Genomic DNA, 23,704 nt, shown 5'->3' on the forward strand with positions numbered 1-23,704 from the left:
TTACTAGCTTGGATGCCACTGTTATTGCAGAGGGTTTTCTCAATTGTTTTGCGTGGATATTAATTCACTGGTAATTGGAAAGTGTCACCAACTCACCAACTTTTTTTTTTTTTTTTTACTACTCAGTAGCAGTTAAGTAGCTCTTCACAGTTTTAATCAGTGTTTAGGTGAGCTGGAGTGGTCTTTTTAATTTAGCCTGCTGAGTCAATCTCATAAATTGTTCAGTTGGCCTTTCCAAAGTATCTGACTCTAGGGCATGTTAGATTGCTGGAAACTTTGAACTTACTTGCCTTAACAAAGCAGATTCTCAGAGCTCTGCATTTCCTTCTAACAGCTAACGATTCAAATAATGTTTCCATTTTGATACTCTTGTCACAAACATTGCTATCATTGAAGTTTTTGTGTAATTGCCTCATTTTGTTTTTTCTGATAGCTGAATTGCTTTTTTGTGTAGCTTTGCAGTTTTGGATTACTAAGTGGTCTAAATATGGTGTTTTGATGTCTATAGCATAGATTTGTTAGTAATTACGTTTTGAAAGATGGCAATATCTGCATTTAAATTACTATTTAATTTGCTGTAGTATAATAAATATAACTATGCTATTTTAAAAGTACAGAACATTCTTAGTAATCTTCAGTAACACAGTAGGCTATAGATCCAATCTGACTTTCAAGAAAAGCATACATTAGGCCTTTATTTTTTTTGTAACAGCATGGGTGATTTTCAGAAGAATATCCAGAGTGGAAGGAGCATATGTATCTAACTTCACTACAGTTTTGCCTTCTGTTTTCTTTGGAGTCTGATTAAAGTAACACACTTTGTACTTTTCTTAATTTTTATTTATGAAAGGTTGATGGAGATGGTGTGATAGTTGAAAGAAAAATGTTTCTTTAGTGTCTCTCAGGTGCAAAGAGAAAGCATTTTCTTGTGATCTACTTCAAGTAATCCTAATAACTTCTTGTGTGATACTGTTGGCTTTTAATTTTGATTTTCAGTGAGAGGAATTGCATTGTATTTTTCTATTGGAAAAGAGCTTTACTTTGTTATTTCTATTTAGAAACAACTGGACAGCCACTATGTTTATAAAAATGTGGAGAAAGTTTTTGTTTTGACAGGTATGTTTTTGGTTGCTAAATGGAATGTGAGGACTAACCATTTTTGTGCTTCAGGCTGAAAGTATCTTCAGTGAAGAGGAGGAAGAAAAACTTCAAATAGCTTTTTCATTGGAAAAGCAGGATCTTCATCTAGTTCTTGAAACTATATCATTCATTTTGGAACAGGTACCTTGTTTTTATCATTATGAATAGATGAATATATTGTTTTTATTTGATTGTAGATTTCAAAAATATAAAAGTCAAGTTGAAAAGGAATTAGTGAAAATATGTATCTGTAGTATATTATATATGTTTTGGGGGCATGATTTTGCTGCTTTTGTTTGCATGCCTTCCTGATTCAGATTGGACTCATTGCATTTGTGGAGTGAGTTTCCAGCTGATGTAAATATAGGTGGTGGAAGCGAGCTCTGCATGACTCAGAGAGAAGTGCTGATAATTGTGAGTTATAGTCTTTCCTCTTATTCATTGTAAGCAAGCCAGACATGCATTTTTTTAATTCCTGTAAGGAAACTATTAGATGGCATTATTGAGCACTGCTTAAGTTACCTGACGTGTCAGTTTTGGAAAATTTTCATGTACAGAAGCAGTCTGTACTTAGGTGAGCAGACGCAGCTGATGTAGCTCTAGTATCTGAATGAGTAGGTGACTGCATGGTGTAGAGCTAAGTGTCTTGTAAACAGGGAAGGTTTTCCAGTTCTACAGTCTACCGCTACTCAGGTTGCAAAGCCAATGTATTACCTGGTAAATATGGTAACTTTCTTAGAAATTGTCACAGCTGTGATGTTATCCATCCATTTCATGCAAGTATAGTAAGTGTGGTCGATGCAGAGGGCCTGCATGCTGATGGTCTGTTGTGGGGTTTGGATCTTGTCCTTTCTTACACGTCAGTTTATGATTAGTTCGCTTAGTTAACACATTCCACAGCATTACAAAGAAAACAAACAGTCCTCCCTATGGCTCCTATGCACAGAAAAGTCAAAACAAAACCTGAGGTCACATCCAAACTGGAATTTTGAATTTTCATCTCAACCGAACAGCAAACTTACCTGTTTTATTGTCTGGTCCTAATTTCATCAGACTGCTTCATTTATACGATAATTATTGAAGATAAACAGAAGAAGCAGTTCAGTTTCCTCTAGGAGTTACTTCTTTGGCATTTAAAAAAAAAAGGAAAAAAGGGAAGGATATTAATATCTGCCCAAAGAACAGTGCCAGATGGAATACGTGTTGTATGAGGACTCTTGTATTCCCACTGACAGCTATGCTTCACAGAGTAGCTGCTTGTTCTGTCAGAGTGTAACTTTTTTAACAGCCCTTTGGTCTATGGACACTATAGGTATAAAAATGCTGCATGGTCTTTGCTGCATGTGTTGTTTCTTTTTTTCTTTTTTTCCCTGCCCTGGTGCTGACGGAGTCCTGTTTTGAAAGTGGAGATGAGCGTACTAATATAGACTGTTTACCACAAAAATTCATGTTAATAGGGAGGTTATCTCTAACTCACCTTTTTTGGCAAACTGTTCCTGTCTTTTCAGAATATTACCTTGTAGTTCAGGCTTACTTGAGGAGTGTGAATTTGGAAATGTTGTCCTTTCTTCACGGTCACAATTGACTTCAAAGCCCCAGTTTTTTTCAGTGATAGCTGCTTTGGCATTATGTACAGTGGAAACATACATATACTCAGATCTAGCTTGTATATACGTTTTTTCACAGTTTGTCTTCAGACAAGTCACTTGTAATGTTGCATTTTGAGATACAATTGAAATAGTTACACTTTCTGTCTTCTCAGTCAGAGGGTTAAGATGAACAGGATGCTTGCAGTCCCACAGTAGAGTTGCTAGTAAAAATCTTGTGTGAACGTGGTGGCCATCTGTGGTAGAATGTATCTGGCACAAGTTGTAGAGCAGTGCTCGACAACAGCAGTTATTTTTCCTTTTAACAGGCAGTCTATCATAATTTGAAACCTGGTTCATTGCAACAACAGCTGCAAAACATTCACCTGGATCAAGACAAAGCTGAAACATTTGCCAGTGCATGGGCGGCTGCAGGTCAAGATACGATCGAAAAGTTCAGGCAGAGGGTTTTGACCCCTCAGAAGGTAATGTTTTTTTCTAAGAGAGAATAAAGCTGTGTAGGTTTGTTTTAAAGCAAGGAGTTTAGACTAAGATACAAAGTTTGTGACAAGCCAAGGTACTGGAAAATAAAAAGGATACTTATTAGGTAGTAGATAAATGTGACTGGGGCAGTGGAGTTCCATTGTCTTAAAGAGATGTTACATGTTAGCTGAGCTGGTGTAACTGTTGGAACCTGACTATATGTGCGTTGTTAGCAATGTAAAGTAATGCAACCTACATACCATTTGGAGAAGTTTGTGAACATGCTTTACAATAGGGCAAGGGTAAAATATGCTCATGAACACTTTTATTGGTTTAGCTCATCAGCCTGTTGATTCTCTGTACTTAAAGTGTATCTGAGCTCCTGCCATCTTTAGTTTTGCAAGGTGGTTGGATGGTGCATTTTGTGAGATACTTACTATGATTTTGAGATATTATTATGCCATGGTAAAAAAGTCTTGCTTCACCTGTGCCTGTTACCAGTTAAAACTTTGGTACGTGCTGTTGAAGTCTCAGTATGTCTTTAGGCAAAATGTCTACATCTGTGAGCAGGTATAATAACATCCTTCTGTTGATTCATAATAAGCCTTCAACTGCAGTAGGAGATTGTATACAGAACACATCAGTGACAGCCAGGATCAAATGGTTCAAAAGAATTGTGGAACACTGACTCGATTATTCTCGCTTTATTTTTATCATTGCTATATATCTCGTTGGGATAAGATTCAGTTTGTTACTTTATGATTTGGTTAGTAAAATATAGATAGAAAATAATTTTATATATAAGGTACACATGATACACTGACAGAAGTAGAACAATGTAATTTATACCAGCAGGTTTACACCTAAATAAACCTATAATTTTATTTAGGTGTAAAATGCACATTTTGAGAAGACAAAATATGTCTGTGAAGCAGAGTAAAGATGTTCAGAATCGCATCACAGGTGATTTTTCCAAAGTATTTAAACTTGATCCTTTGTAAAACTGGGTAATTTTAGACACAGAATTTGTAGGATTTTAATCTGCAAAATTATAGTGACTCACGAACCGAACCAAGTAAATGACTGATAATGTAAGTATGCAAAAAAAATTTGAGCTGAACAAGACACTTTGGGCTTCTGTCTTTTTGACATATTTACAGTGCCAAGCGTACAAGTCCCAAAGTTTAAATGATCAGCGATACCGTGAGTATATAGGCAAGTATGACTCTCCATTGAAGGAGGTGAGTAATTTGAAAACCAAGTGAAATCACAGAAGGTGATAAGGCAAACTTTTCAGAATACAGTATACGTGTGCAGAACGGAAGGCAATACTGAAGATACCCTACCAAGCACCTGTCTGAGAATTTACTTCACATGGACTGTGCAGCAAGACTGCTGGGTCTTCAGCATATGAGAAACTAATAAAAACACCTTTGATCCTTTTTTATTTGGAGCTAGTACCATACACACCTGTGGTCCTTCTGTTTGGCGATGACATTGCTCTGTTTCTTGCCTGCAGTTTTGTGAGCCCTGCAGCGCACAATGCTTCTGGTGTATGTTACAGTTTTGGAGATTTTGTGACTTCACTGTGGTCTCATATAATGGAATGGCATTTTGCTAGTGTATTACATCCCATATAAAGCAGTTCTAAACTGTCATTTGTAATAAAGCTTGTAGAAAAGCAACGGCCAAAATATCACAGTGCAACTTGTTTTTTAGCATGAAAGCAGGTTTAAAATAGGTGTGTGCCTTTACATGTGCTTAAAGCATCATTTCACCCTCTCTTTTCTTTCCTTTTCCTAGCCTAGATGATGAGTTGAGTATCAGTTTGAGTGTGAGTGTAACTTGAGTTTGAACTTGAATTTACTTTCTCATTTTGTTTTGAAAACATCTTAATCCTGTAGATTTTAGTTGAGTGAAAAACTTGAAGTTCAAGAGAACTTTTCCTTAACCCAAAGCCTCAATTCACAGAACTAATTGCTAAATGAAGTATTTATTCTGTTGACAAGGCACACAGAGATAAAATATTTTAGAAATTGCATGAGATAATGGAAGAAGAACTTGCCATCTCCTTATCTTATGAATCTCCTTGTAATGTCTTATGAGTGCAGTAGATGACTGCATGATCCCTTCATTATCTGCTTCTATATTCTATAAATATTTGTGTATCAGCACATATTTGCTGTATTATCTTTCTATACCTTGAGAAACGGCGGGCAAAATATTCTCTTACTTGTGATACATTGTTATAGTAGCCAACTTGCTGTAAACTTTCAACATGTGGAATTAAAGTTAAAAAAAGTTAGAATCCTGAAAAATACTTAGACCAGAGTGCTAGCTTTTTAGATTAGATTTACAATTTAGGTTTTTAGATTGATGTAAAAATTGTATTAACTTATTTCTTTGTAAAAAGAGTTGTGTATCCGATTAGCAGTACTATCTGCAACATGTGTATATGTCTATAACTTTTAAAACAATTGACCCTAAAAATTTGCCCTCTCTGTAGGTACTTCTTTAAATGGTTGTGTGTACGTTAATGACTGACGCTGTTCACTTCTCTCACAGAAGCAATATTAGGTACATAGAAAGAATACGACTGTTTTGTTGTCATAATTGTCAGCAACATAATCACAGAACGGTTGAGGTTGGAAGGGACCTCTGGAAGTCATCTGGTCCAGCCTCTCTGCTCAGGCAGGGCCACCTAGAGTCAGTTGTCCAGGACTGTGTCCAGACAGCGTTTGAATGTCTCAAGGACGGAGACTCCACCGTCTTCCTGGGCAACCTGGTGCCAGTGCTTGGTCACCCTCAAAGTGAAAAAGTGTTTTCTTGTGTTCAGGCAGAGCCTTCTGTGTTTCAGTTTGTGCCCATTGCCTCTCATCCTGTCACTGGGCACCACTGGAAAGAGCCTGGCTCCATCCTCTTTGCACCCTCCCTTCAGGTATGTGTATACATTGATGAGATCCCCCTTGAGTCTTCTCTTCTCCAGGCTGAACGGTCCCAGCTCTCTCAGCCTTCCCTTGTATGTGAGGTTCTCCAGTCCCTTCATCATCTTAGTGGCCCTTGCTGGACTCTCTTCAGTATGTCCATGTCTCTCTTGTACTGGAGAGCCCAGAACTGGTAATAGTCCAGATGTGGCCACATTATTGCTGAGTAGAAGGGAAGAATCACCTCCCTCAGCCTACTGGCAATACTCTTCCTAATGGATTCCTAGATAGCATTAGCCCTCTTTGCTGTAAGGGCATTTTGTTGGCTTATGCTCAACTTGGTGTCCAGCAGGATGCCCCAGGTCCTTCTTCACAAAGCTTCTTTCCAGCTGGGTGGCCCCCAGCATGTACTTGTTCTCAGGGTTGTTCCTCCCCAGCTGCAGGACTTTGCACTTACCCTTCTTGAACTTCACAAGGTTTCTGTCAGCCCATTTCTCCAGCCTCTCCAGGTCCCTCAGGATGGTAGCATAACTCTGGTCTGTCAGTCACTTCTCCCAATTTTGTGTCATCTGCAGACTTGCTGAGGGTACACTCTGCCCCATCATCCAGATCATTAATGAAGATGTTGAACAGGACTGGACCCAATATTTGCCCCTGGCGTACAGTGCTAGTTACTGGCTTCCAACTAGACTTTGTGCCACTGATCACCACCCTCCGTGCCTGGCCATTCAGCCAGTTTTCAATCTGCCTCTCTCTCTGCATCATCAGCATACATGAACAGCTTGTCTATGAGGATCTTACGGGATGCAGTGTCAAAGGCCTTCCTGAAGTCAAGGTAGACCCTATCCAGTGCTCTCACCTTGTCTACCAAGCCAGTCATTTCGTTGAAGAAGTTTATCAAATTGGTCAAGCATGACTTCCCCATTGTGAATCCATGCTGACTGCTTCAAGTCACCTTCTTGTTCTTCATGTGCCTGGAAGTGGTTTCCAGGATTAGTTGTTCTATCACCTTCCTAGGGACTGAGTTGAGGCTGACCAGCCTTTAGTTCCCTGGGTCCTCCTTCTTGAAGATAGGAGTGACATTTGTTTTCCTTAGGAATCTTGAGGATTGGTGTTTGTTGGGGCTGATTTTGGATTTTTGTGGTGTTTGGTGGTGGTGGGGGTGTTTGGTGGTGGTGGGGGTGTTTGGTGGTGGTGGTGGTGTTTGGTGGTGGTGTTTTGTGGTTGGGGTTTTTTTAAGACTCTTGATTTATTCATGCTTTGTGTATGGTTGAAGTTGCATTCATAATGATCAGGTTTTTTTGTCAAGTGTACCTTGTAGTTTTGTTAGTGATTCAGATTCCAGAAATGTGGGAGTTGCTGTACTAGATCAGAAAAATCTGTTCATTGTGTATCCTGTCTTTGGCACCTTGGATGGAAGTGTAGGGGTGGGATCCTTCAGTTAACCCATTTGATGAAAACTTCTGCCTCACCTCATGACTTAGAAGCTGTCTTATACCCTCAAAGATGATTGATTGTCACTTGTGAAATATCCTACTTTAATGAACCTGGAGGTTTCAGTGTGTGTACTTGCCTGATTTCTGATTTTCTACCACTTGAGGGAAAGGTGATATGTATTGAAGTTTTTTAAAAACAGTATATCCATTATCTTTTGATTTTAATGTGTATCCCCTTTTTTTATTATGAGAAATACTAAAGAAGACTGTGGTCTTGTTTTTATTTTGAGCTGCATAGTCTGTGATTTCTCACTCTCATTTCATGGAAGTTTCCTGTTTGTCATCCTTCAGGTTATCTGTCTCTGACATATTTCTGCTATATTTTGCAAGAAACTAATGTGAATAGAGTATGATACGGGCTTGCCTGAAATATTAATACTTTATGTGGTGTCTTTATAATAAAGGTCTCCCTCAGGGGTCTGGACTGGGACCAACACTATTTAATGTTGTCTTCAATGCCACAGTGGTAGTGAGTGCACCCCCAGCAAGTTTGTGCATGACACCAAGCTCCATAGTGCAGTTGATTTGCTAGAGGGAAGGGATGCCACTCAGAGGGACCTTGACAACCTTGGGGAGTGGGTGCATGTGAACCTTATGAAGTTCAGCAAGGCCAAGCACAAGGTCCTGCTCCTGGCTTGGGGCAATCCCCAGCATCAACACACACTCGGGGATGAAGGGATTGAAGGACTTGGGGATACCGGTGGATGAAAAATGGGACATGAGCCAGCAATGTCTGCTTGCAGCCCAGAAAGCCAATAGTATCCCAGCTTCTATAAAAAGAAGGGTGGCCAGCAGGTTGCGGGAGGTGATTCTGCCCTTTTGCTCTGCTCTAGTGAGACCCCACCTAGAGTACTGCGTCCAGCTCTGGAGTCCCCAGAGCAAGAAAGACGTGGAACTGTTGCTGTGGGTCCAGAGGAGAGCCACAAAAATGATCAGAGGGCTGAACGCCTCTGCTGTGAAGATAGGCAGAGAGAGTTGGGGTTGTTCAGCCTGGAGAAGAGAAGGTTCCGGGGAGACCTTATTGGAGCCTTTCAGTATATAAAGGCAGCTTATAAGAAAGATGGAGAGAGACTTTTTACCAGGGCCTGTAGTGACAGGACTAGGGGGATTGGTTTTAAACTAAAACAGGATAGGTTTAGGTTGGATATAAGGGAAGAATTTTTTACAATGAAGGTGGTGAGACACTGGAAGAGGTTGCCCAGAGCGGGTGTGGATGCCCCATCATTGGAAGTGTTCAAAGTCAGGTTGGAAGGGGTTTTGAACAACGTGGTCTATTGACAGATGTCCCTGCCCACAGCAGGAGGGTTGGACTAGGTGATCTTTAAATGTTCCTTCCAACCCATAATATGATTGTATGAATACAGATTTTTTTTCTTTCATACACTTTTAAAAATATGTATGGGCTTTTTGGTTGTCACTGCATCTTTGGTAAGGGCTTTTACTGTCCTGTTCAGGTGGTGTGCAGGACTATGTATTAATTTAGAATTCAGAGTATGTGTGAATATTTCATGCTTTTGCTTGCCATATGCTTCTCTGTACACTTATCAACTCTGGATTTTCTTTGTAACAGCTTTAGTGGGTGTATGCATGGGATAGCTCACCTGGTTCTGAGTGCAGAATCAGGGTCATGTTTATTATTACTGAGATCCTGATAGTTCTGTTCCAGCATGAGAGGGTGTTCTGGGAAACTGTCTACAAGATAGAGTTTGCAATGTAACTAAGAAAGATCTAATTGGAATTTTATCTTTGTTTTAAAGTGTTTTACTAAAATCCAAGTGGCAAAATAATTCTGAGTCTCTCCTGGCATCTGATACTTAGCTGTGTATTTCGGAAGTACTGAAATGCTGCCACTAAGTCTGTTTCCTGTAGTGTACCCAAGAAGGACCAGGCTCTAATCTTGCATTTCTGTTTTAAGACAACATAAAATGGTTGACAGTTTTTTCTTTTTTTATTTAGTGGTATGGTTTGCACATCACACAAACTTTGGAACCTTTGGCCAAATTGAAGGAAGAACTGAGGATTCATTAACTTATGGCCAAAACTAGTGGGTAGTTGACTGTTTGGGATTATTATTTCATAATATTACTTATTCATTTGGCTCATCACCATTTTTGAGAGAGTAGGCCACTGCACCTTTGGGTTGCAGCAGCGCTCAGACTGGGACTCCAGACCACTAGTTATTACAAGAAGTAATTTCTTACAGATATTTCACTTGTATTGCCATGTTATTTCTCTTAAACCAGATTTTCTTCTTGCCTGCAAACTACAACTCGGTAAAAACTAGTATTCTGGGTTCTGGGTCTGTCAGTTCTATGCAATAGATGTAGATGGTAATGTGCTGGCTGATAGCTTCATTAGGGTGACAAGCCAAACTGAGTTTGTTAGAGCAACAGAACAAGTATTTCCCAGAATACTGATTAGGTGAAATTTTCTGTGGCATATTGAACACTACTTCTAATTGTTAGAGAAAAAATGTTCTTTTTTGAACATAGGTCTTTGAAATTTTATTGGTGCGGACTGCTTAGCTGATAGGATGTTATTGTCTTGAGAAATTAATAAAAACTATGGAGTTAAACTAAAGCTGTACTGCTAAATAGTATTTATTTTCTCACTTCATCTTTTCATTTTCTTCACTGAACTATAGGTAGTCTTCAGCTGCACAGCGTTATTAATTATGTATTCTCCTGTTGCATTAATTAGTTCTTTGAATCTTTACTTGTATGGCAGTCCCTTTATTGTATTATTTCTGCTGTATAATACAATCCTAGTCAATTAGAATGATGGTATTTGTATCAGTTTTTTCTTTGAATGTGTTCTTGATTTGGCCTCTAGAATGATAGGCCAGTGATAATAGTCTGATATCAATATGATCCAGTTTTTAAGTCTTTGCTAGGTAATGTATCAGTTTAGACATCAGGACACATATTGATCAGATTAAAACGTATTTTTTCCTCTCTGTGAAGAAGAGCTAGTTTTTTATTAGGATTCACTCTGAATTCTCATCGCAATTTTTCATCAGTTCTGTTGCTTTTCTCCCCCTCCCCCTACATTATGTTCTCTGTATGGTTTTTTGGTACTCTGTGTAAAGTACTCTATCTGTTTTAAAGGCAGGTCAAGCTAAATGCTTCATAGCTTTCTTGTCTTGGAAAACTACTGAGGGTATCTTTAAAATATATATATACATATATATATATATATATATATATATAAAAAATAGAAAAGATAAGAATCCTATGTTGCCAAGCAGGATAAGTTTTTTATAGCCTTCAGACAGCATTACTTAATATAATGATGCGTGGGAATGCAACTAGTGAAATTACATACCTAAAATTCTTGACAGAGCTGTCAATTCTGTATCTTGACTGGCTGTTTGAAGCCATATGGGAAAAACTCTGAAAGTAGTTTTCTCAGAAACTGGCCTTCTTGCTAAGGGCTGTATATGTAATGTGAATATGCTAAATTCCTTCTGCTAAACGCTGGCAAATCTGTAGAAGTATTCTGAAACACATACATCCTATGGTGGTTATGACAAAAAAGAACAGAATTGGTGTGCTCTGTGTGTGTGTCATGAGGGAAAAAGTCGTTCTGATATCAGAAGATATGCAAAATAAAGAGGAATACAGCTCAAACAGAAAGAATCTCTCAGTTTTTTGTTAGTTTCTGATCCACTAGTCATCCTTACAGTGACAAACAGAGGTCACAAAGACCGCTTTATACCTATGGGCATTGTCACAGTGAGTTGTGAATTGCATTATATGATGCCATCACAGACAGTGGCAAAGAGAGCACAAATGATGAAAGATGTAGTAAAGGGATAGTTGTACACCTACTGAGATTTATTTTAATAGCCAGCTACAGCACAACTGGGTCTGTTTAATCTTCCACTCGCCCAACTTTGTTAGTAGGTATTTTAATTGTTTACAATTTTTAGGTACTACTTCTTGAGGATTTTTTTAATGAGTTTCTTCCTATTCTTCTTACCCTCTTCTGTCTTCTACCAAGAAAGTATAAATAAGAAAGGTTGGAAGAAGGTACATTTTGAGAATGTTTAAAAACATCTGAAACACTTGTTCTGTTCCTACATGCAAAATAGCATCTTTTAAGGTTTTAAGAGAGTATCATGCTTATCTTGTGTAAGTTCCTGTGTAATACAAACTGTAATTTTTTTCTTCAATCTGTAAAAGAGCTTTTGAAACAGGGGTCTGGTTGTGATTTCAAGGCTTGAAATGACAGGTAACTTCTGGGGTATTTTTTATGGTTAGTAAAAATGTGTGCCTTATCTCTGATTAAAATCTAACTTCATCTTCCCACCATTGGATCTTGCTAGATAAAAGAGCCAGTCAGCTATGAGTTTTCCATATAAGCACTCGTAGACTGGTGCATATTTTTACTGTAACTCTGTGCCCACAAATTTCCCAGAGAGGGACAAAGCGCAACAACACTTTTATCTTTTGTACAAAGTGAATCCCTAAATACTAGGGTTTTGGAACCTCGAATGTTTGTGATACAGTCCCTTTCTGTTTGCTTTCAAGCTAGCTGCTTATCAGTTAAAATACATGTAAAGGTGAAAACCTGTAGTAACTTCAATTAGGAAAAAGTCTTTTGAAATTGTTGCTTCTTAGCATTAGCCTTGCTCTACCAATTTCATGTCATATTATTTCCTTTGTTTACTCCCTTTTGAAGTACACTGGTACTTTTTGGTGTGTGTCTTTTTCCTTTTTTAAATTCAAAGATTAAAGGTGTGAGGAGTTTTAGTTTGATTATTGAATGAAAAAGTCTGAAAATACTACTGTGCCTGGCATATGTGCTAGGTAAGGTTTGCTGAAGAGCAATAGGACGTTATCCTTGCAGACAAAAATGGGAAGTCAGAGGAAATTAACCCTCCAGGAGAGAGCCAATCTTAGATGAAGAATCTAGTTCATCTTACATATTCACCAAATAAGATAGCTTTAGGTATATAATTTGTGCAAATTTTCCTTTTAGAGTTAAATCTCAGTCTCTTTTTCTATTTTTAATACCCTTTTAATATTCAAATCCTCTCTGAGAGGTAACGGAGGTACTGGCTTTTTGGCTTGCTCCTCTTGCTTTTTCTAGTATTAATTACAAACTGAAAGTCCCAGTTTACAAAGTTAAAACACTTACTGCTCCTCTTTTTTTTTTTTTTTTTTTCCTGCCTCCTAAAGTTGCTGATATCATTAGGGGAAGTTGTGGTGAGGGATCTGAGAGTTGCACAGCAAACATAATCCATGGCCTGTGGCACTCTTCAGTGCCTCCCTGTCCCACGCACTTGAATGTCCCGTGCGACTAGGGGTCTGGCCCAACCGATCTTCAGTCCGTTGGTCTTACAGTGCCTTCTTTCAAGGCTAAGACACAAAGCCACATAAATACTTTCAGAATTTTTTCCTTTGGGAATTGTGTTCTATTCAGTCAATCTTTTTACAGGATTCTCTAAATTCATTGTCTGTATGCCTGACCCAATTCAACCCTTTCCTTGCCTTTATGTTACAGCTACCACTATTTCTAGTTAGAGACAATTATAGCATGTGGACTGCTTCAGAGCCTGGAAGATTATTCTTGTCTACTGGTGAAAAACGTAGTTGCTACTTTCCTGTTTGTTTTGTTTTGTTTGTCTGCTTACTGATGGTCTTGCAGTATCTGCAAGATTAAGGCAGAATTGGATTCGACATTACATTCTAGTGTTGTGACTAGATAGATAAGATCCATCCAGTGACTCTTACTTTCTTATGAATACATGACTAAGATACATTGCAAAACTAGCATTAAGGTTGCAAAGTCTGGTCTTAAAATTTAGTCAGAGGCACTGTAGTTGGCTGTGCAACTTCTGCTTAACTTGGCTGTGCATATGTGTTATGACTGTCTCTAATTACAGGCTTTCATGCTTTTTAAAAAAAAAAAACACCCTATTGTCCTGACTTTGTGTGGTTGTATTTAAGGTTTTATTGATAGTTACATACTGTTTTTGTGGTGCCTGCTCTGACTCTTGGGTTTAATTTTAAGATTTGCCTAATAATGTCAGCTGAAGATGCTGATCATTCAATTTGTGACTCATATTTCTGGATAAAAATTGAGTCTTGCAGATTTTCAGTCTGCCACAGAAGAGTACTTTTCACTGATGCCACAAAATGCCTCAGTAATCCATTTATAAAATGGGGGTACTGAACTGTGTTGAAGTTGAGTATGTTTGTACAGTAGGGGGACAGCTTTTGAAATAGTGTATACCATCAGTTTTTTCCATTGCTATTCAAAATGTGGTAGAAGACTGTAGTCAGAAACTATATGCAACCAATGTGAAAATCCAGCTGTTTCACTGCAGACACCTCACCCATGGAGCAGTTGTTACCCGTGGAGGCCTGCAGAAAAGAGGCTGCAACATCCAGAACTTCCTTCAAAGATATTCATGCCACCTTAATACAACTGAAGTCAGTAGCAAAAATAGAGGATAGAAATCAGTGTGTTTATGCAGTCATTGCCCCTGCCCCCAGTGCTAGAGCTTCCCGTCAGTACGAAACTGATGTTTGATCTGGGGCTTATCTTAAAGGAAACACTCTCTTCCTAATTACAGAATATTTCTGTGATGAAGACCCTACCTGTGATGATTGGCGAATTGTGCCTGTCGCTCATGGCTTTCCTCTTAAAAATGTGCACCTTTTTTTCTTCTTTAATATTTGTTTGCTGTATTGCATACACTTTTGGCTTCATCCTGCTGGTGTCTCCTCTGCACTATCATTCTTTTCTTAAGTAGGCAGGGAGAGTTTTTGAAGGAGTTCAGTAATACATGTTTTGTCATCCTTCTCTTGGCCCCTTACCTAAATTATTTTCATCATCACAGCAGGCACAATTGACATTTTCATATCTAACTTGGAGGTTTGATTCTGCAGTGCTGAGTGTGCTAATGAAGAACAGAATTGGCATCTTAGGCTGTAAATTTTAGAGAGCAGACTTAATGGTTTGCTCTAGTTTTATGTTGGTGTGATTACACACGTCTAAAGTTAGAGTAGTGCATTGTAGACCAGTGCTTTTCTTAACAGGCAATATACCTTTAGTCCTCTCCCATCCATACAAAACTGATAGTTAATTTATTAAAACCATCTATATGTGTGGCAGTACTTTATTTAAATGAAAGGTATTCATCTGTGTAACTCTGACTTAGTACATTTTGTCTAATTTGATTGTTGAAAGATGAGTGGAGGAGACACCCAAACTTTAAAATGTGAGTATTCTGACTTTCTACAGTGAAATGAGGAGTACTTGGTCTTCAGTGGAGGAACTACTGGAGTTACTCTTTCAAGAATTAAAACTGAGTGAAAGGATGGCCATACTCATTTTCCTCTAGGTTATTTGGTTAGAACAACTGAAATAAGTGTATTGTAAGTGAAAGACCTGCACCAGAAAAATCCTTATGTTATGGATTATTTATTTCCTTAAAATATTTTGTTAGTTGGAAAACACTCTTAAATGTTTTGTGTCAGTGTGATATACACTACTGTAATAATATGAGAAAAAGATTTGCTGAATATGTCTTTCGTATCCCATTATCTGTCACTTCACTGGTCGTAACAGCTTCAATGAGAGTAATACTATGGATGTCTTAAATTACATAAACAGCTCTTTCAGATTGTTCCAGGAAATGTTTTGATATTTAAAGTTGGACTATTCCTCTCAAACTAGAGGGGAAAATTGCTGAACTGAGTGAGTTAGTATCTGAGTTAAAAAGACAAAATTCTGATTTCATTTGTTGAAACAGGATTTAATTCTTCTCTTTCTGTAATTGTTGCCTTTGGGGGCAGGATAGGTTCATTTCTAAGGTATGTGTGGGCAGAGACATTGAGTTGTTAATTTTCTCTGTTTCTGCAAGCAGCCACATCATATAGTGACTTTCTGAATTTGTCAGGCTCCATCTTTAAAGTATCTAATAGTTTTTTCTCACACTGGTGCTATTTGAGGGTAGCTCTTGAACCTTATTTCTCCAGCTATCATACATCGACTTCTTCAAGAATGGCCTGAAGGCTGGGTTTTCATCCCCCTATTATGCCCTCTCCTACAGTGTTAGTTACTCACTCTTAACACTGTAATAGTAGCAGTTTAGACTTTGGAATCTTAAGTTATCAATATTTGCTGTAGACAGTGAATTAAAGTAGCCTTTTAACTGAGCACTCCAGCATTGATGTAGTGAAGCTGAACTTACTTCCAAGAGTAGTTGCTGCGTATAAACTGATACAGTGCTCTTACAGATACACCATATTTGGTACAAATAGATGAGGAGAGTGTAACTCTGAAAAACAGTGCCATTACACTTGCATATTATTTTGGTTTTTTACAGAAAAAGCTTTATAGAAACAGGCATGTATATTTTTTTCCTCAGGATATGAAAGGCATAATCTCATGTGCAGTAACATTTAAGTTAATTAAACTATTTGAATATCAAACGGGTGGGCCTATATACCAGTGGAGCATGAAACTAATTTCTGTATTACTGCAACCGTCCTACTTTATCTGAAATAGTTTGTTAGGCTTCTGCCTAACAGAAGACTGTTTTCTGTGGTACCTGTAAAGAATGAGTCAGTAAGTTCTTTTTGGCATGCTATTTCTATTATGCAGTTTTTAAAAACTCAGAAAAGTCAATTACACTGCTTCAGCCTGTCCTCGAATTAATCAGGCTGCCAGTGAAGGAAAGTAACTATAGATGCACTTAAACTACCTTGAAGCGGCTCTTTGAGTATTGACTTAAAGTCAGGAGACTTGGATGTTAGATCTCAGCTATGCAAGTGAAAACCGGCATTTTGTGCCATAGGAAGTGGCTGGCAACCAAGAACAGGGATGTCCATATTAACCAAGTCCTTTGGCACCACCAGTACCACAAGAGGCAGTACTATTAGAAGCACGCAGTTTTGTGCCAAGATTTGAATTTTCAGAAGGGATGTTAAGATTTATTTTCAGCTGTGCTCAAGTTAGTAACATCACTAGAGGCCAATTTGACTGAACTGATACATGCATTATGAACTAGATGAGTAAGATTTAGTATCATACCATAATTTCCTTAGTACATGTTGTTCTTCTCAATATTCACAACGGCATCTAGTTATTCTAAAGGTTACTCTTACTGGCTTTTAATTCTGACTGGGGGCTACAAGCTCAGTTTGCTTTAAAATTCTTATCACTCATGTTGGGAAGCTCCAACAGCCCCTTAGCGACTTCAGGGTAATGAAAACATTTTGCTCTCTAAAAAGCCACATGTTGTTGGGGGGATTTGTTGCTTTTAAAAAGGAGTCCAAACAGACAAACTAAACCATAACCCATTGACAATGGGAGAAATACCAAACTGAAATAATAAAATTGAAAAATTGTATTATTGCGTAGTTGATTTGCAAACATTACCAAATGTCGTGGTAATGTTACCACTCCTTTTTACCAATTTCCTTTTGGCAATACTGAAAATGTTTGTTGTAACTGTAGTAGTAGACTTCACAAATTGCATATGCTAGTTTGTTTATGCTATGTGTTCCTTTCCCATCCAGGCTTTCATGAGCTTTTTCCCCCCATAAACATAAAAGTACAGAACACTGCTACTAATTTAGAATTGCTTCTGCATTCTCTGCCCATCAGGCTTGTTAACAAGTTCAGCCCAGAAGTCTGTTTTCCTCACTTTTTAGACTTTAAGATCAAACTCTAATTTTGCGAATTCTTTTTCTTGCTCTTTGCTAAATGCTGATCAGCATTTCTCTCTCTCTCTGTAGAAATGCATATAGCCATTTGTTTGTCTGAGATGCTAATAATGGATATGCCAGGATCTTCATAATCTTTCCTGTAGCCAGTTTATCTATAGGGGCTTGTTAAGTCATATTTAACCTATAATACTGTTTTAAGTGCATTTGCCCATATGTTCTGAATCGTGTATGTGCTCTGAATATAATTATTCTCTCATTAATTGAAGATTATGATTTTATGTTTTAGTATTACAGAGAAGTGAAATACATCATATTTATTCTATTTAGGGAAAGCGAGGTGTTCTGAAAGCAGCAAATCTTCCCGAGAGGATGGAGTGCAAGAATCTGAGTGAAATAATTAGATCTTCATAATGTGTTAAATTTGAGCTGCAAAGTCATGTCATCAGCTATTTCATAACTGTGTTAATGTCTGGTGGTTATAAAAACCTCAGTCATGTTGATTTTATGTGTCCAAGCAGTATTTCTGTATTGTAATTCTTCCAGGTTCAGTTTACTCACTGTTACTCTTACCTTCTCTGACGTCAGTGCTTACAGCACTTTCTAAGGGACAAATAGATGCCAAATCATGGATTACCCATGGAGGAGAAATAGTGGTTTGCATGGTATTATGGCATCTTTCTTGCCTTGTGGTAAGAAGTAAGCTGTGCCACATCGGCGAGTTCTGAGGGCAGTAATACTGATTTTGTATAGTTTCTGTAATGATTCGTTACGATATTACATGACCTTCTGAAAGCTTCACCTTCTAGAAGTGGGTAATTTATATGAAAATTCCAGTTTTCCATTTAAAATTAAAACAAGCTTCCAGTCTTCATGGGTGTAGAGACAGACAGGAGATGTGATCTCAGTATATCACTCAAGTCCAAAATCTGAAAATATCCCCTTTCCCTGCTCTGGTACTGACCGAGCATTTAAACCGCTTTTACCCTCTCCTCCCCTAAAAATGCTGGACCCTGCTCCAGGAGTTTTGAATGGCTGAAGTTGGAAGTATTAGGGAAGACATTTTAGGTGCTTATGTATTTTTTGAAATTCTGTTTCCACTTTTGGTTTACCCTTTTTCACAGTATTCCCACTTTTTTTCTTTTCTCAAATCAAAGTCCTTGCCAACGTTTTTTCCAGTGTGAGTTTCTCAGTCACTTTGGCTCTGTTCTTGGTCCTCAGGTTGGAGCCCTTCAACATGCCTGTTCTGGACATCCAGTCTGCCTTCTCTCTCAAAGTCGTAGTCCTTTGTTTTTGAGTCTGATAGACTGGCTCTTGTATAGCTAAGATTGTTTTCTCCTTGATGTTTTTAGCCCGATTTTCTTTGCAAAAGAACGTTTATTTGATTTCTCATTAAAGAGTATAAAATAAATATCTTTATGTAGTTGACAAAGGAGAATTATTTTGATTTTTTGACAACTAATATAGAAACTTGTCGTCTTTATCTGATTTCTTAAATTTCTTCTCAGTTTTGGTTTAATTTGTAGAGATGTTTATGGGCAGTCAAAAGTGAAAATACGTGAGAAAGAGACAATATTATGTAAAAACGTAATGGGCTGTAAGTGATGAGGGAAATGGTGTATTCTGTGGATGTTAATTTTGGCTGTGTGAAATCCTTTATTTGGTTGGAGATAGTGCTTAACGTTTATATTGGATAAGCTGTGAAAGCTGATGACATTTAGTGCACATGGGCTTTTTGCAGAGGGTGACTTTCACCCAAGCATTTTACCATAGTAGGATTGCTGACGGTCTTGTTCTAATATGTAAAGTACTACACTCTACTATTTAGTATGGAAAGCAGTCTGGTAGACAAGACAGTGTGGGCATGAGTCAGAAGCTCCCATGTTTTACACTGGAGAAAAGTGACTGTGGGTATCATAGGCTTCATCATAGACAGAGAAGAGTTTTGTAAAGTTGTTAGTGATCTGAAGATGAAGGGTCAGGTCCTTTCATATTAGGGGAACTGGCAGCTCTCCAGTGTGGATCTGCACCTGGGACAGGCGTGGCTTGCCACTGAGAAGCACTATGATTGTAGGGGGTACAGAGCTGGTTTAGCAGGTATAGCACCTTCTCTTTTCTACAGCTAATACTGAGTGAGTGCTGGAAGGGAGAAAGAAGTGCATAGGTCCTTCCATGCCTGTTAGTCCTGGCTGTCATGGTATCCTGTTCAGAAGCCTGAGTGGAACAAAATAGACATGGGAACTGAGGATTGCAGTGGTTGTTGAAAGCTTCTTCATGTCTTTGTTGCCCTGAATCATTTGCCGTAGGGTTCATGGAGCAGATCTGGAGCATTTTCATACGTGCTTACTGTTGGTTTTATTTAGTATCTGTGTTTTTTCCTTACTTTGTTTTCCAGCTTGCACCTGTTTTAAACATAACCCTGAGGTTAAGTAAGTGCCAGAGATACTAGTGAGAACTTACAGTGCTAAATAGTGCATTTTCAATGGTGTTTATTGTTGCAGTGACAAGGTAGCTTGTACATTTCTAAACTGCTGAGAAGAAATTGTAAAAAGAAGATAATGGTCTATAGTAACTAAAACCATGGCTTTATTTTCATGCTAGTTATGGAGAAATACTTCCCCCTCCTCCCCAGTAAATGCTTTTCAGGTAATATATTGCAGATTCTGGCATCATGTAGTCTCTCCCAACGTTCTGTTTTCTGTAACAATTTTTATATCAGAAGTGAAAATAATTTTGTAGTGCTTTCATTTTTTAAAAAATTGGCCCTAAAATATGTACCACTTTGTGGCTACCAAATACTGTGCCTTGACACAAATGCTGTGCAGAAACATGTCACCACTCTCAAAAGGTTAATTGATATTTCAGGATGTTGAATGTCTTCTAAGTAAACATGACCATGGCCAAATACAAGTTACATTTTTCTTTCAAGAAAATAAATAGCCAGACCATTTTGAAGCCTTAGGCAGTGTACTATTTGTTAATCAAAACTTGTTCTCATACAACTGTATTTAAAACAGAAAAGACACATGAATCGTATAGGAAAACAAAGTAATTTTAAGGTAAAACAATATAAAAAAAGAGTTATGGCTGCTGTTCAGCTATAAACTCAGGCCACTGTGCTGCCACATATATTGTATTTGTTCTGAGCCCTCTACAATATTTCTGGATAGATGTGTATTAGAAGTGAAATAGAAGACATAAATTTGAATTTCTTTACTTCTGATGGTTTGTTTTTCATGCTATATACAGTACACTGTTTAACAGCTTTAGAAAAGTCTTAAAAGTCAGGGTTCCTAGGATATTGTTCTTGTCTCTAGTGGCATTGTTTTATAATCCTGTATAAGCTGCTAGTCTAAGGCTTGGTTTCCATACTACTATAATAAACTGTTTAAGTAACTGAAAGTCCTTTCTAAATGGAGGAGTATGGGGCTTAAACCTTAGTGACTGCAGTATGAATTGCATTCCAGAGCTTGCACACTGTCTCTGACCTTAGAGGTTAGGTGTTTTATCGAAATAGGTGGTACTGTTCCCTGTTGTCTGCTTCAGGCTGCTCCCACCACTAACCTCTAAGTCAGCATTTGGGTCCTTTCTCTGTTGACCATTATCAGTTTTGATAGGGTTCTTTAACTGAACTGAACTGAACTTCTTTCTTGATCTAAAACCTAGAATCAGGCAAGACGCTAAGACTTTTGTGTTCCTGAGCGAACCAGAGGTAATTTCTTTACTTAATTTTATTGAAGTTTGTAGAGAGAAAAATGTTTTCCAGCTGTGTCATTCTGGTATAATTTGCTGGAAGATTCCAGATACTGGCCAGCACAGGGGCCTAGCAGACTTGTCCATTAGTGTGATTCACATCAGCATGTTCACAGAATCCACTTTGGATTGTGCTGTAGTTCTGGGTTGGATGGGCAATGCCCTATTATTTTCATCAACCAAGATGTAATCAGGTGAGAGGAAATCAATACAGAGAATTATGATTAAAAATTAATCTGCTTTTAGAATTTATAAAGCTTGTCTTTTAAAGCATCTTTAGCTCATAGGCTGTGGGCATACTGAAACTAAAGGTATGCCTACCACAAAATAAGCTAGACCAGATTTACAGCATTTCAGCTGTGTCTGTTTGTCGTATGCATGCTTTTATTGATTTGATTAATGTGTAAACTTCCTTATTTTCACCTCAGAATGAAGCCTGAATAGGGTCTTTTATTGCAGAGTGGCTGACAGACTGCAGGCTGACCTGCTGAAGTTCTTCCTCCTGTCTTGTTCCTATAGCTGTATACAAAGTCAGTCTGAGACTGACTGTGTCCTTCTGTTAATTTTGTTTGGCCTTGGCTAAACTCCCTAACCATTGTGGACTGGCAGTGGTGGTTAATAGGTCATGATATGTGATTTTCGTTTTGGTATGCTTAGTCCTATGGCTTTCAGTGTTTGTTACATAATTGGTATAATACTGATGCAATATACAAAGAAATACAGTATAACATACACTAACATGTAAATGTAAATGGTATAGCTGCAATAAATTTTGAAAGTTCTGTCTTTGAGCTGTGCCCATGGAAGATGTTTCTGCCACTCACTTTCTCTCCTATCTTTCATCTAGAGATTACTGTCGCTGTAGGAGGCAGGGTATGTATTGGCTTCTTTGCTGTTCACAGTACAGCGCCTGTGGGATGACTTTGTGCTATTGATGATTTTAGCTGAATTGTTGGACTGGTAAGAGATTAACTGAGATGTGGCACGCTTTCACTTTTACCAGGTCAGCCACAATATTTACTAACAGAGGGGAGACGCTAGATTAAAAAGAACTTGTACGCAAATTAACTTGCCAGATGGTAAGACTTTATAATTTGGCTTTTCTTTATTCAAGAAAGTGAGGTAGGTTATTTCATTTAAGACTTGTAGTTCTGTTCTTGCGTACTTCATTTGTGCGTGAGGTGTAGCTTGTTAATGTTTGAATATAATTTTAGATTAATGATTAAAAAGCAATTTGGAATTTTTTTGTGTGTAACTTTCTATTAAAAATTCTGTTGCTCACATGCTTAGCTGGTTTTTGGCTTTTCAGTAATAACAATTTATAAAGCAGCACAGAATTATTTTTGTCATTAACATCTGTATACGGTAGAACACCCATGAATAGATCTGTTGATTAAGAAATTACCATTTTTAGCTGGTTTACCATTTATTGGTAATTTTTTTCTTAAAAGAAAAATAAATACAAAATAAAATTGAATCCACAGCTTTGCTGATAAACTTCCACAAGGAGGGGGAAACTACCTTATTTTGGACCCTTGGTTGTATTTTATGGATTGGTTCCAGCAGACCTGAGGCATATGAAGTAGCTTTATTTTGGGTGGTCACAGGCAGTTTGAACTGATAAATTTGGCAAGAGGGAGAAGCAAATCTGTCTTGGAGTCCAGGAGAATTTGCAGAATGTGCATTGTATAAAAATGCTTAACATTTATAGAGCCTGACATCGTGTTCACTGACACAGACTGTTCACAGTATTGAAAGTTGACCTCAGTGCTTCTGTACCATCTGATTGTAATCTAAATTTGTGTTTTATAGCTCGAAACAATTGGATGGCAGCTTAATCTTCAAATGGCAGAGTCCGTGCAAGCGAAGCTGAAGTCTCCTCAAGCTGTGCTAGAGCTGGGAGTGAGCGACGAAGATTCAAAGGTAAGAAATACATGCCTGGCAGAGTTGGAATGAGTTGTGGTGATGGCCTTGTGTTCAAAGTTCTGCGGCATCCGTTGGAACTCTTGATCATTGTTAGTCTCGCCAGTGTTTTCATAAAATTATATTTCATAAATCTATAGTAAGCATTTGGAATTGTAATAGCATACATATTAGGTGAACTGAGAGCTGAGCGCTGTGTTACCAGCTCTTTGGACTGTAACGTAATAGAGGAATATCATGCAATATGGTTATTTTAGGTCTCTCAAATATCTTTGTAGAGAATTTATTTTTATCATATAGCATGTGATTGGTGGTACTTATACTTTTAATGCCTAGTAGCCTGCAGCTCTCTACCATGTGTGTAGTTATGTAAGATACTACTCATCACTTGCAACCTTTCAGTGCTAATGATGTATTTATATGAATGATGACATAATATGTGAAGCCAAAGAAACCCAATATTTAGAATTTTCAAGGTAAAGTCTTAAGTTCAGGGATTTTAGTGACTGGTGGTGTTTCACTGCCAAAACCCACTTTTATTCATAAAGTCTGTATCTTTTGTTAGCTAGCATGTTTTAAATTAAACACATGATTTGCTTTTAACCTTATCTTGCTAACGGAAATTAGAGTCTTTACTGCTGTGGTGCCTGTCAGTGTTTATCTATGAAAAAGTCAGTATAAAAGATTTGAGGGGAAAAATCAGAACTCAGTTCTGC

At 37.9% G+C, this 23,704-nt stretch overlaps 1 protein-coding gene across 11 annotated transcripts in view; it reads left to right on the forward strand.

Moving 5' to 3' along the window:
• COMMD10 (COMM domain containing 10) overlaps nt 1-23,704 on the forward strand; it is a 126,998-nt gene that overhangs the window by 1,613 nt on the left and 101,681 nt on the right. For all 11 annotated transcript variants that reach the window (XR_005931540.1, XR_005931541.1, XR_005931542.1 and 8 more), the window contains exons 3-5: nt 1,171-1,281; nt 3,056-3,211; nt 22,878-22,988. Coding sequence is in view for 6 of the 11 variants with exons in the window: in XM_030004507.2 (XP_029860367.1) it covers nt 1,171-1,281; nt 3,056-3,211; nt 22,878-22,988 (378 nt within the window). In the remaining 5 variants the exon portion in view is untranslated. The remainder of the gene's footprint in view (nt 1-1,170; nt 1,282-3,055; nt 3,212-22,877; nt 22,989-23,704) is intronic.

This window comes from Aquila chrysaetos, chromosome Z, assembly GCF_900496995.4.
Source record: "Aquila chrysaetos chrysaetos chromosome Z, bAquChr1.4, whole genome shotgun sequence".
Lineage (NCBI taxonomy): Eukaryota > Metazoa > Chordata > Aves > Accipitriformes > Accipitridae > Aquila > Aquila chrysaetos.